The sequence below is a fragment of the Garra rufa genome, chromosome 2 (genome assembly GCF_049309525.1).
Source record: "Garra rufa chromosome 2, GarRuf1.0, whole genome shotgun sequence".
In the NCBI taxonomy this organism is placed as follows: Eukaryota; Metazoa; Chordata; class Actinopteri; order Cypriniformes; family Cyprinidae; genus Garra; species Garra rufa.
Window position 1 is genome coordinate 49,099,930 of NC_133362.1, and position 13,999 is coordinate 49,113,928.

The 13,999-nt window shown below is 41.7% G+C and overlaps 1 protein-coding gene across 1 annotated transcript; it reads left to right on the forward strand.

Annotated features, from left to right (window-relative positions):
• Positions 1-192: 192 nt before the first annotated feature.
• On the forward strand, positions 193-7,922 carry ston1 (stonin 1). Its single transcript, XM_073835264.1, has 4 exons — positions 193-305; positions 2,660-4,525; positions 6,934-7,136; positions 7,235-7,922. The coding sequence occupies exons 2-4, from the start codon at positions 2,689-2,691 to the stop codon at positions 7,298-7,300; spliced, it is 2,106 nt and encodes a 701-aa protein (XP_073691365.1). The 5' UTR covers positions 193-305; positions 2,660-2,688; the 3' UTR covers positions 7,301-7,922.
• Positions 7,923-13,999: the final 6,077 nt, after the last annotated feature.

Sequence of the window (13,999 nt, forward strand, 5' to 3'; positions counted from 1 at the left end):
GGATGAGCTCATGAATATTAATCAGGTTGCACTGACGTTGTCTGTAACCTACTTCAGGAGAATGTTCGCTTATGAATATTGATGTGATGCTGAAGACTTATCTCATGAATATTAATTAGGGTGTGTTGAGGTTGATTGGTGATATTCCGTGCCTCATGAATATTAATGTAAGTCCTTCGCCATAGTAGAACGGCCGAATCCGCTTCCCGTTCGGGATGTTTTGGCTGGAATCGCGTCCGCTTCACTTATTTCTGCCATTTTGAGAAAAAACCGTCTGGACCGGATCATTCATCTAAAACCATGAGGTGACAAAATATTTCAAACACACTCATACAACCGATGTTTTCACTTGTACTTCAGCTGTTTGTCGTTGTTTTATGTTAGTTAGAAAGTTAGCTGCAAACAAAGACACATAGCGGATCACACATAGCGGATCACACAAACCCTGAAGTTCATCTCAGTCCATATTTAATCTTAACTGTGAGAAAAAGACGCGACTGTGATGAAGATTATAGTTTTAAACCTGAAGTAGTGTGAGAAAAGTAACCCAGCATCTGTTTCAGGATTATTTTCCCCAGGATTGACCGAGTAAGATGTTTTCCAAGTTAACTTTATTCTGTGAGTGTAAATGTGACTGTTTTCAGTTGGTTTGTTGAGTTGTCAGTTAGTTGTGTGTGATGTTGATTTATTTTGCAGCACATCAGACTCTGTGTTAAATTGATGTGTTTAAACCGCTGTTGCTTCAACTAGACAAACATCTGAGAACTAGATGATGCCCAGATTACCAGAAGAGTTAGTCGATCATCTCTAACATAACTTGCTCTGGAGGAAAACTAATAATATAATTCTTGTTCGCAGTCATCAGAACATCAGGTTCTGCGTCACTTTAGTATTTTACGGAGAAACAGAGATGATGATGATGATTACAGTGATTGCACAGCAGACCTGTAGGTGGCGATGTGCACTAAGAATGTCATTCACTGTTATACAAATGAAGAAGAAAGAAATATGCGGTGTTTAGCATCTGTTTCCACAGTGGAATCGGTGCTCTATGACTGTGTTTCTGGATGAGCATAAACACTTTTGAGTTTCTAACTCTGAATTAACTGACCTAAATGTGGCTCACTTTGCATACAGATGACACTTCTTTTGAACAATGAATGTGTGAAGAACAAAAACAAATGTATCTTGTTTCCCTCCATTAAGTCAATTGCATTGATCCTACTTGTCTGAGTTCCATAAATAGTCTTTTTCCAAAGTTTGCGTGCCTGTAACTCAAAAGTATTGAAGATATATCAGTATGATTTTAAATGTAAATTTTAAATTGTCTCTTGTGCCTCTACAAAGCAGTGGATTACTCAGTAATACACCCATGATATTTAATATTTTGGCTTTTATTGCTATACATCTTTCTAAAGAAAAAAATATAAACAAAATAAAAAATCTGAGCTGGGGACCTTTGTTTGAGTTGATATGGAATGACCGAAATACAAAATACATAAGAAAACTTAAAGAGAAATACTTTAAATGATCATATTCCAAACCAGTCTCTCACTCAGCTTTGTCAAAGTTGGGCACATACTGCAAGATAGTCAGGCAGATTTTGGCCTTTTGGCCAATCCTAGGTAAAGTCCTGATGATCTCGATGGTTCTACAGATGATCTTGTAAGATTTTCTTGTGGTGTGGAGTGTGTTAAGAGTCCCTGAATCTGGTCGGAAGAACATTGGGGCCACACCGATCTCAGATTGAAAATATCCAACATGCTGAATATTTACGATCAGAAATCCTGTTGTGTGAGGGGAAGTCAAGGACAAACGCGCACACACTCTTATATTGTCACATTGAACCAAACGATTCCCAGTCTGAAAGCGAGCTGACAGAAGATGGAAGAATTACAGTGGCAACAACACGTTACCAAAGCAGCTCCTCTTCTTCATCTTCTCTAGTTCAGCTCAGCCAGGTCACGCCCATATGTGGGGATTATTTGAATGAGTAACATTGTGACTTCACAATATCTGGAAGATGCGTGCTATAGTACAAACCAGCTGTTTGCTGTAGTTCTTGGAAAGTGTTTAAGGGGAATATCTCCCTTTAAAGTGGACTTTGACATTTGTAACCTTGCAGATCTTTTTTATGCTCAAACAGCAGCATTACACACTAACTAAAGCTGAGAAAGTGTAAAAGCATATTAGAACCCCTGTAATGAACTGACTGATAATGCAGAATAATAAGTACTGCATAATCAACGACATAAACAATAATTTCAGTTTGCCCCATTTGACACCCTAGATGTCTAAACAGTCTCATAATCATCTCCATGAGTGTGAATATGCCGCAGAGTGAAGGGTTGGTGTTTCCTGTGTTTATTCATTTGTCCCTGAGGAATGTGAGGAGATTTTGTCACACACGAGACAGCTAGGAAGCTCTGGAGTCGTTCAAAGAGACTCACACTATCGCTCTCTTATTTAAGTTCAGCTGCTGCTTTCAATGTTTCTACTCTTCCACCCACACACCCAATAATACATCTTATAATAATGTGTGTGTGTCTTCTCTCTACAGAGTCAAAGCAACCCATTTGTCCATGCTAGTTAACACACAGTTGAAACTGGTTTGAAATTTGTAAGTACCTTATTTGTGTGTCTATTTCTATTTCTGCAGAAGACTGTGTACACAAGAAGAGTAAAGCAATGTGCTCCACGAATCATCCACCCAACTGGGTAACATTTGAAGATGAAGGGACGAGCGTCTCCTCACCCCAGAAATCCCTACGCTCTTCTACATCAAACTCGGGTTCAATACCTCGGCCCAATGGGTTGAAACTTGTTCTGCCATCCCTGGGGAGTGAATCATGGAGCTTTAGCTCTGCCATCGAATCCCCTTCCACGGATTTCAGCCTCAATGGGAGTTCATGTGTGCCCAGCAACACTCCTCTGCACACTCCGGTGAGTCTGACTCCAGCGGGTCCATCTTACTCACATTACGCTCCTCAGGAGCAGCTGGACTTCTTTAGGAGTGTGTCCAGCTTCTCTCAGACAGACTCCATGAAGCTGCCTGAAGGCTCTGCTTCTCTCAAAGCATCCCATGATGAGCCAGTCCATTCCAACCCCTTCTGGGGGGAAGCTGAGCATAAACGAGTGTCCTGGACTTCATCGTCAGACTCCGACTCTGGACCCAGTTTGCCCCGCTTCTTCATCCGTTCCAAGGACGGCAACGAGCCACCTCAAGACCACCTTCAGTACTCCTACTCCTATATATGCCATAAACTAGAACAGCTGAGAACAGAGGAGAACCAGCAGGAAGATGATGATGGGAAAGCGGAAAAGGAGAAGCGACCTTCAGGCTTAGGTGCTGCAAAAGATCGAGCAGCGAAGAGATCTCCATCCGCCTTCATCCCACAGGGATTGTTCCTCAGTCAGAAGAAACACGGTTGGTCCTTGATGCTTCGGATCCCAGAGAAGAAGAACCGCATGTCCTCGCGCCAGTGGGGTCCCATATACCTGCAGCTGCTCCCCGGAGCGCTGCTGCAACTCTTCTATGAAAAGGGCTTGGAGAAACCCTTCAAAGAGTTCCAGCTGCACGCTAACTGCGCTCTCTCGGCTCCAAAGCTCGAGAGTTATGGGGAGCCGCGCAAGATCGCCACGCTGAAGGTCGAGAATGTGTCGTACGTCGAGAAAAAACGCTATCACCCGAAACATGAGGTGTCCCATGAACCAGAAGTGGAGCAACTCTTGAAGTTCGGCACCACAGAATATGGAGACTTGGAGGACCTGCTGGTGTCCGTAGAAGAGGAGCTCCTGCGGTTGCCAGTGCCGCACCAGCAGCACAAACACTATGAAGAGCAGGAGTTGTCCTTGCAGATATCTGACCGCGTCTGGATGCGGCAAAGCAAGGACGGCGCTGTTCTTGAGTGCACTGCCATAACGCAAATCCACTGTCTGGCCTTCTTGAACGGGGCAGTGGAGTGTTTCCTGGCACTGAATGACCTGGGGCTTCTCAGACAAGCTCCTGTGTACGGTTCCGATGAGGACGAGGAGGTCTGGATGGAGATCGCAGACTATCATTTCCATCTGTGTGTCAGAGAGGCAGAGTTTGCGGACAAACGGCTGATTAAGTTCTGTCCTCCGGACGCTTGTCGAGTGGAGCTTGTGCGCTACAGGACGGTGTCCCTCTGCTGCGGGGAGCTGCCGCTCTCTGTTAAAGCCACGGTGACTGTGCAGGGTGCCTGCGTCGAGCTCCAGGTCTTCCTCAATGTCCTGTCCAGTTTCCCGTCGCCTACAGAGACGGTCTGTGAAAACGTCGCGGTTCAGGTGCCGTTCCCCGGCGATTGGGTCAAAGTGCCCAACAGCATGCCACTGCTGCGACAGAAGTCTCTGAAGGCTCGCATGAACAGAAACGCGTGTCTGGGCTCAGCGCATGTGGCCGAGTCTCAGTCTGTGATGCACGTGACTGTGGGCACGGTCAAATATGAGAATGTGCATCGAGCCGTCGTGTGGAGAATCGAGCGGCTTCCACCCAAGAACGTGGGTAAGAAAACCACATAACTCTCTATTTGAAGATCAGTGCTGGATATATTATCATAGGTTACTGAAAAATATATTGGAACTGCCCTCGAATAAAGATTTTTCTGGACTAGTAGTCGACCATTTTAAGCATTAGTTGACTATTAGTTGTATGTTTATTAATAAACCATATAAATCATAATAATGAGCTTTTAATTCCCTACATAGCCTAATAAGTGCTCAAGCTGGCCAGGGTTTTCACAAATGTTTCCAGCCACTGCCAGAATTTTTGATCATTTTCACAAAAGTTTATTGGCCCTCAAAATATTTTGTTAAATGAATATCTAAACATGCACTCTTTTGCGTTCATTTTTCTTTACTCAACACTTGAATGCGAGTTTCATTAGAAAAAGAAACAAAAAATCTGAGAAGATTGCATTTTTGTCAAAGACTACATCTAGATCAGATTCAGAATGATGATCAAAACATAGATGGAATACATCACTTCCATCAACATATTCAAAGCTTTACAGTCCTAAACCACTTCCTGGATCATTTCATTCAGTAACGTTAGGCAGTTTTGATTTATGCGCTGTTTAATGTTTGATAAATGCATTATTTTACATATGCTTCTGCTCACACATGCACTTGTTTCTGCTCCATCACTGTGTATTGAAAAAAGATATTTAGCAGTCTTTCAAAAGATGTGTAATAGCGCCTCCTACTGTATACCAGTGAAAACACAGAAAGCTGGAATTCCATCAATGTAGGGGAGAAGAGAACAGTTTGTTAATTCATTGTATGACCATTTTATAAACACATACACAGAAAGTTGGTTTAATACACTTAGTTTTAATTTAGTACAAATAAATTTATTTATGAACCTGACAGAGCAGCCAAGAGATGTGAATGGGATTTAATAGTTTAATAGTTTACTGTAAAATGACTTCATGCTGCACCAAACTGAACTGGGACAAATTGCAATACTTGCTCTCATTGATGAAACTAATAGAAATAATATAAGCAAATAGTTTAAACAACTGGTTTACTGAAAACTATTCAAAAGAACCAATTTTTGTAAATAAATTGGACTTCCTGTCATTTTTCCTCAATATGATAGATTACATTTCTCTTACAAGAAGTGTTATAGAAACCATCCAGTGTTTGCTGAACCTCCATTATTGGCTCGGGTTTACACACAACACACATATAAGGTCTGTAGATCAGGGCCCGTATTCACAAAACATCTTAAGGCTAAAAGTAGCTCATAACATGTCGATTCAGGAGAAAATCTTAAATTATGGGCGTGGTAATCCTAAATTTAGGACTCCTAAATTTTTGCTCATAAAAGTATTTCACAAAGCGTTTTAGCGATAAAACTAGCTCCTAAATCTGTGAAACATTAGGAGTAGTGACTGAGTCACTAAGACCAAATCACAACCTTCCTAAAATGGCTGTTGCTGACACTTGAACTTTTTAGAAACACTCATTTTCTTGCACACGTTTTTTGGTTTTTGGAGGTTGTCCCAACTCCAAATTTTCCTTTGATTATATCCTTGTTTTCATGAACAAGTTGAGCAAGAAGTAACGGCTGTTCTTGCGTCCAGTTTGGTTTTCATTTTAAGTTTGCGTATCTTACTATCAGCCATGATTATTCTATTCTGTTAATAAAAAGGCTGTTATATGCACATCAGCTAAATGTTAATGTGAAGCACACATGTAAAAGACTGACAATCATCTGAACATTTACTTGTTTGATCAGTGACACTTAGCCTGCATTTTAAAATCTTTATTCGAATATGGCAACCTTTTTTAAAAAAAAAAAAAACTTTATTTGAATATGGCAACATTGCGCTCTACAATATTTCTATGAACAAATCTCTGACAGAGACCCCTCCTCTATCAGCCAATCACGCTGTGCATAGTTAATAAGCATGCTGACATCATCCATAGCAACGAGCTCAACCCCGCCCCTCACTCTCAGCTTAAGACTTCTCTCTATTCCTCAGTAAAAGTTTGTCTCCGCAGCTTTGTTAATAGGTTTGAAAAGAAAACTCTTAGAAATAATTTTTTACTGCTATTTAGGAGAACTCTTAGTGGTAAGATAAAATGTTTTGTGAACTATAGGTACTGCTTGTAGACAACATGTTAGTGAGCATATAACAGGAAACTCGTGGTATTCTTTGTCTATTCAGCAGTCAATCTTTAGCAATCCACAAAGACCATCATCTTTAGTCGATTCTAGTGGGATCTGCTCTTGAAATTGTATGTCTCATTGATAGTTTGTGTTTTTGAGGCAGTTACTGCTGCTAGTATCCTATAACGCTGGTCATCTCAGATGAGGCTCGAACTAATGGAAGGGCTCTTATTTGGTCATTCATGTATGGGTAAGGTGTAAATCTGACAGGTTTTGTGATGTGTGTTCTCCGCTAGCTCTGGAGCAGCCTCAGTCACTGTCGTGTAAGCTGGAGTTGGCGTCGGATCAGGAGATTCCCGCCGACTGGTTCCCGTTTGTCAGGGTTGAGTGTGAGGTGGCAGATGCGGTGGCGTCCCACACCCGCGTCAAATCAGTGGGCATCGAAAGCGACGTTCAGCCGCAGAAACACCTGAGCGGCAGGACGTACTATCACTGCCAGGTGAAGAAACTATGCCATGTGCTATTTCATTTTGGGCTCTTTTTGCAAAAATATGAAATTGTTTACTATTTGTCTTTTATATGGCATTTGTCTTGAAGGTGGAAATTGAGAAGAAGCTGATTGAGGTCGAGTCGGTGAAGCAGTCGAGCTGCGCCACACAGTGATGATGAAGATGGAGGATCATCTGGGTTCAATGAAACCTGCAGAAGGGCTCAATCACAGATTTCTTAATATTATTGTTGCTATTTTTCTACCATAATTTCTCATATAGAATTACAGTATGACAAACATCTAGCGTAATTTGGTAAACCAATGTGTATTAACCATGAAAATAATGCAACCTTTATATATAAATGTATTTTTCCAGAGTATTTTAATATCTATAATGGTCTTATCCAACAAGTTATAATATTGCTGCACTTTACAATTCTGACCCCATTTTAGATTCATATGGGACTGTAAGAAATGTGGGAACATGCGCATACATACAGATAATATGCACCTGTCTGACAAATGTTTGCAAAACATACATTTTACTCATAAATTAAAGCCCTGAGACTTTTACATGTGCACTAGGACATTTTTATGCAAACAGCGGGACATTTATGTGCCCATAAGACACTTGATCTGATGCGCATGTGTCAGTCTCAGGGCTTTTACTGCAAGTGTCACTCTGTAGATCGGTTATTAACATACACTTATGCATTCATCATTATTTATGTGGTTTATGAAGCTATTTTGTCCTAATAAGAGTGTGCATAATAAAAAGCCCATTTGTTTTACTCATCTCGTCTCTGTCACTCTCATCTCTGCTGACACTTCAAAACATTCACTTCATTTTTTATGTTATATTTCACTGTACTCTGACATTAATATTTATGAACAGTCTCTAGAGCAGTGTTGATAAATTGACAGTAATGCATTTATGGCATGTTTTTGTCAGTGATTAGCACTGATCAGAGGCTGGGGAAATGCGACTGCATTTCAGACCATTCAAACTGCAAGACAGATATACTTAGTTTTTACCAGAGGCATTTCCCACTGAGGCAAATATTTTGTCTTTTATTCTTTTTTTTCTGAGTAAAGTTTCAGAATGAGATCCATTTTGAACCCTGATGAGTCCATGCCATGTGAGTTTTTTTCATACCACAAGAGGTTTTTTTCACCTTTCACCTGTCGAACAGCAAATACAATTTTCATTTTAGTTTAAAAATTGATTTTGGTGGGAACCTTTGTTGCCATTACTAGTTCCACAAGTCTATCTTTGGGTATTTCTACATGGGTAATATCAGATGATATCTCCCACTCTAGCCAGGTTGTACATAGGTGTTTGTTTCCTGATCTGTGTGCACACTTGTAAAAGACAATAACATTAAACAATATTTCATTTTAAGACAGCATTAGGCTACTAAATCCCTGAGACATAAAGAGTAGACATTCCTATTGTATGAAATCATGGGCCTCATTTATAAAGACTTGCGTAAAAACCATCCTTGATTTTATCTAACAACTTTTCTGATTTGATCGTAAGAGCGATTCAGAGAAAACGAACGTACCACGAAATCCATGCGTACGCCAGTCATTCGGTTATAAATCACAAATGATCGTGGAATTGTGTGCAGCTGAATGTTCCGCCGTTGAAACGCCCCTGCTTAATTAATTAACATATAAAATGAGCTCATTCCTAAAGCAAAAACTCTGTGACGATGGCAAGTAAAAAGGAGCGCAAGAAATCAAATTATAGTGAGGCTGAACTATCTGCAATACCAGGCATTACCACAAGGAAACGGTCGTACGCCAAGCTGGAATCTGACGTGGAGATAAGTACTTTTCCACGTCAAAGACGGTTTTTATAAATCTGTACTTTGACGTGGATTTGATCGTACGAACACTCTAAGATCAAATCAGTGCATAAGAAATTTTTATAAATGAGGCCCCATGTTAAGTAAATTATGTCTTGCTGAAGGTTTCCATAAGTCAATTAAAAATGATTTCTGAAGAGGCTGTCCAAACGTCCGCGTCCACCATGCCAATGTAATCTGATGGACCAGGGATTTCACTTACTGTGAAAGACTGTTGAAGCAAGTTCATAAACATGATATAATGTACTTATTTTTAATCATATAAAAAAAGTTTTCCTCACCAGGCAGGCAGAAAACGTCTTTCTTATGCAGATCCATTACAACAAAGGCTGGATTGGAGCCACATTTTACACATGAATATGTGTATTTATGTTCCGTCAAAGCCTCAAAATGCATGTATATCCTCAGTGTGTAAAGGTAGTTTCACATCTAATGACACATCACATCTAACCTCAAAAACCCTTCCTGCTGTAGAGTCTATAGAAATGATAACATTAAAGATGATTATGCTAAAAAATGTTTTAAATAATTTTAGGAATCGCCGAACAGTTGATCCAATTTTGATCCACACAACAGGACTTTGCAGTTAGAAGGTGAGGCAGTTGTGCAATTGCTGCAATTGTGAGGATGTCAAAAAGGCAGGAGCCACACTTATCACCTTCCTCCATTGAGCTCTGGCAGCCATCTTATGGTTATGGCTCCTCCCCTTCCTGGATCACCACAGAGATCTATAAATTAAAGCATTTCTATGCTATTCCAGTACACAAATACATAAAACATAATATAGTCTACAAAATAAACAAAAGCACAAAAATACAAAACACTATACTGGAACCATAAATATACCTACACAATACTCTGATACAAACTAACACAAACACCTTACAACAGTCCACTTAAGATGTTATCAGTGCCAGAATTTAGGCCGTGTAGTGTGATATGTTGTATGTATACTCATGAGGTAAGGGTGTGGATATGTTCATAGTCTCACAGTCACAGGATCAGTGCAGTTCTATTGTCCTCTACGGTACACAACTTCAAACTCAAAAGGCTGCAAGGACAGAAACCAACGTGTAATCCTAGCGTTAGTGTCCTTCATGCGGTTGAGCCATAATAGGGCTCGATGGTCAGTTTGTAAGGTAAATTTCCTGCCTAGCAGGTAATACTTGAATGAGTCTAACGCCCGTTAAAGTTTGCAGCTGATGTAAGCCAATGCAATTGCTCTGTCTTTCTTTGAAGAAGTACGGCACCCAAACCATACTCAGAGGTGTCGGTCTGTGCCATAAACGGCTGATCAAATACTGGCTCCTTGCACAAGGTTTCTTTCAAATCAACAAAAGCTTTTTCACAGTCTGCAGTCCATATAACCTTGTTTGATTTATCCTTTATTGTCAGTTCAGTAAGGGCTACCGCTCTGGAAGAAAATTGTGGAATGAAACGCCTATACCACCCCACCAATCCAAGGAAGGAGCTGACTTGTTTCTTAGTTGTTGGCCGTTTAAGCTTGCTGAATGGCTTCGAGTTTCCCTTGCTGAGGACGGGGGGGGGGGGGGGGGGGGGTATTTGTATTTGTATTTGTATTCGAGTAAAATTCAAAATAGTTGTAAAATCCTGTTTTTTTGTGCATTACACTTATAATTTACGTTATAGTGTAAGTATGCTTTAATTGTATCCATTATAATAATTATGTATATGCAATATTGGTTGATGTTTTTGAACATGTAACAAGGAACGCCATTGAAAAGAAAATAACATAACAGCCATTACCTCATCCATGGTTAAACCAACAACTAATAAAATACCATTGTGAACATTATGAACCCCAGCACCACCCATCCTTGTTGGAGGACGCTGAACAGACAGAATAAAAACAAATAATACTTAAAAGAACTGTTCTTCTTCTGAATGAACTTCTTTCCCGTGGCGTCTGCCGTTGCTAAGCAACCATGACCTGATCTCTCAATGAAGACTCGGAAATTTCAGCAAAGCATAAATGGATTTCCAGCATTAAAAATCGCTTGCAGTAGCTCTGCTATTAAATTTATTTTAAAATGGTTATTATGGTTAAATGGTTATATTCCTGTACAGATATGATAAGCTGTTCCTCCAACTTGGCTGTTTTTCAATGTTATTAAGGGAAAGGGTGAAGCTGATTGGTTGGTTCTGGTCACATGACCTGCGCTGCGCTTGTGGCATTCTGAAAAGTTGAGATGTATTTATCTGGATGCGGCGCGGACGCGCCTGGAAAAAACGAGCACGTAGCACCGTCGCTTCCATTATGAGCGCGCATACCGTGCGTCTACATGTGAAACAACGCACTTGAGCATGCATGTGAACGGCCCCTAATGGAATAATCTCCCGATCAAACTCTGCTTCCCAAAAGCTATAAACTGCCTCCAGAACCCAGTTAAGGTACAAAAACCTATTCAACAAAAATAGTGATGCAGTGAAGTCTTTTTTCACCCAGCCGAGTCTTCTCTGTTGCTGTGTGTAGCAGCCTGTGTCAGTCACCTCTTTTAACCCCGACTCCTGAATGTCACTCACTCACGCGGGCATGTACTGACTGCGGTCTCATGAGGAAACGCAGCTTTTTGATATAAAGTTTTTCTTGTTCCCGAATACAAATATTTTTTAAAGTATTTGTTCGAAATAAGTATTCGTAAAAAACACGCTATTTGTACCTTTCCGAATACCGTATTCGGGTTCGGCTCCACCCCTAGTCCTAACACATGTCCAAGGTAAACTGTCTCTGATTTGGCGATGCTACATTTATCAGGACGGATGGTAAGTCCAGCTGCACTGATTCTTGACAAGATTTCACTGAGATGTTGCAAGTGTTGTTCCCAGGTCTCGCTAAAGACGATTATATCATCTAGGTAGGCTGCTGCAAAGGTTTCTGTCTCTCTGAGGATGTGATCCATCATTCTTTGAAATACCAAAGGTGCCCCATGTATGCCAAAAGGTAAAACCCGGAAATGGAAATGCCCAAAGGGGGTTTTGAACGCTATTAATTCCCTGCTGTGTTCACTCAGCGGAATCTGCCAATAACCTTTACAAAGGTCAAGTGTGGTCAAATATTGTGCATTGCTCAGTCTCTCGATCAGTTCATCCACCTGGGGTCATCCACCTGGGTTAACTTCCTAAAATCTAATCAGAATCTTATAGATCAATTCTTCTTGGGGACAAGAACAATGGGGTTATTCCACTCGGTGTCAGAATGCTCTATTAGTCCCAATTTCAACATTTCATCCAGTTCATGTTTCATTGTTGGGAGCAGTTTTTGTGATACTCTGTATGGCTGCTGATGTATAGGTTTGCTATCCTTCAAATAGACATGATGTTGAATGATGTCTGTTTTCCCTGGTGTTTTGGAAGAGATGCAGAGGGATGTTCTCCAGCAGTTGTCCCCTCTGCACTAAATCCAGATGCTGAAGATCCAGGAGACTGTTACTCTGATGTACAGGTAAGTACAATTCTTCTGCTTCCTCAGGTTTACTTGCGCTGCGTCAGTCGCATGCTGTAACTTCTCTCTCATCTGTAAGACATAAGACAGAATGTTTCGCTTGCGAGGTTTATCCTTCTCTTTCCAACTGGTTTTCAAGATATCAAGGGCCCCTTACTTTCAGAATCAGAATCAGAATGAGCTTTATTGCCAGGTATGTTTACACATACTAGGAATTTGTTTTTGTGACAGAGCTCCACAGTGCTACAGAATGACAGTGACAAGACGATACATATTATAAAAAGAACAATATACAAGTATACAAGACAGACAATGTGCAAAAATAGCAAAGACATTTTAATGGAAGTAAGTATGTGCTTTAACTAAATAACGGAAAAATGAATAGAGAGTGTATAGTGTTGTATGTTCCATGATGAGCGAATAGAAGCTCAAATGGCGAGAATCCTGTAGATGCTTGTCGGACTACACGATACGCGAAGAGCTGGTACGGCAGCCATTTATCCCAGTCTTTCCCAGCCTCAGAAATGAACTTCATTAGCATACTTTTCAGAGTTTGATTAAACCGTTTCACCAACCCATCAGTCTGAGGATGGTAGGGAGTCGTACATAATTGTTCGATACCTAAGAGTTTGTAAACCTGTTGTAATGTGCAACTCATTAAATTTGTGCCTTGATCAGTCAGTACTTGAGTTGGTATGCCTATGTGTGAGAAGAAACCTGACCTGCTAAAGGAGTTAGATGATGGCGAGGAAGTTGACATAAACAAGCTTCGATGTACTGCAGGTTTGGCTCTCCACACCACCAAGGAGACCACCCTAGGTCTATGGCAGCCATGGTGGCTGCGGAGAGACATCTCTGGTTGACCCTGTGTGATATGAAAGAGAAAGACAGGGTCTTCCTCCTGGACACCCCGCTTACGTCTTCTGGCCTGTTTGGCGATGCAGTAGGATACTGTCATCAACAGGTACCAGGAAGCACGAAAGCAAGCGGCTGCGTTCTAGCGGTACGTCCCTCGACGATCTCTAGCTCCCGGGACTGCTGGGCGTGAGCAGTCCCAGCCGAGTACCAGCTCCTTATACCGGGAGAGCCAAAAGAGGAGCGTTGCGACCTGCACCCCACCACAGGGTCGGGATCAGCGGCGCTCCTCATCGGGGGCTTCCAAGGCTAGGCCCGACCTGAGGGTCGTGCTTCAGTCTCGGCGGCCCCCGACAAAGCGGTCCTGACAACATCCCCAGGACCGCTGAGGGCAGCCGCTATCGGGGAAGAGCGGGTTACACTGCATTACACGGTGTCTATCTCTCCTCGGTGCCCTCAGGAGATCAGTCTGCCACCCCTGCCAGGGTTACAGGGCGCAGCGGTCTCCAGCGAGTACATCTCTCGGGTCTTTCCGCCCGGAAACGTAGTGGAGCCGAGAAGCTCGCCACCCCCACAGGGGTCCCTAGAGCAGTTAGTTTGGCTGGTTCCTGCCGGCACGCCGTTACAGGACACCGAACTAGCAGTTCAATCATCATCAGAGGCCAGTCTCGAGAGGCTGGTTC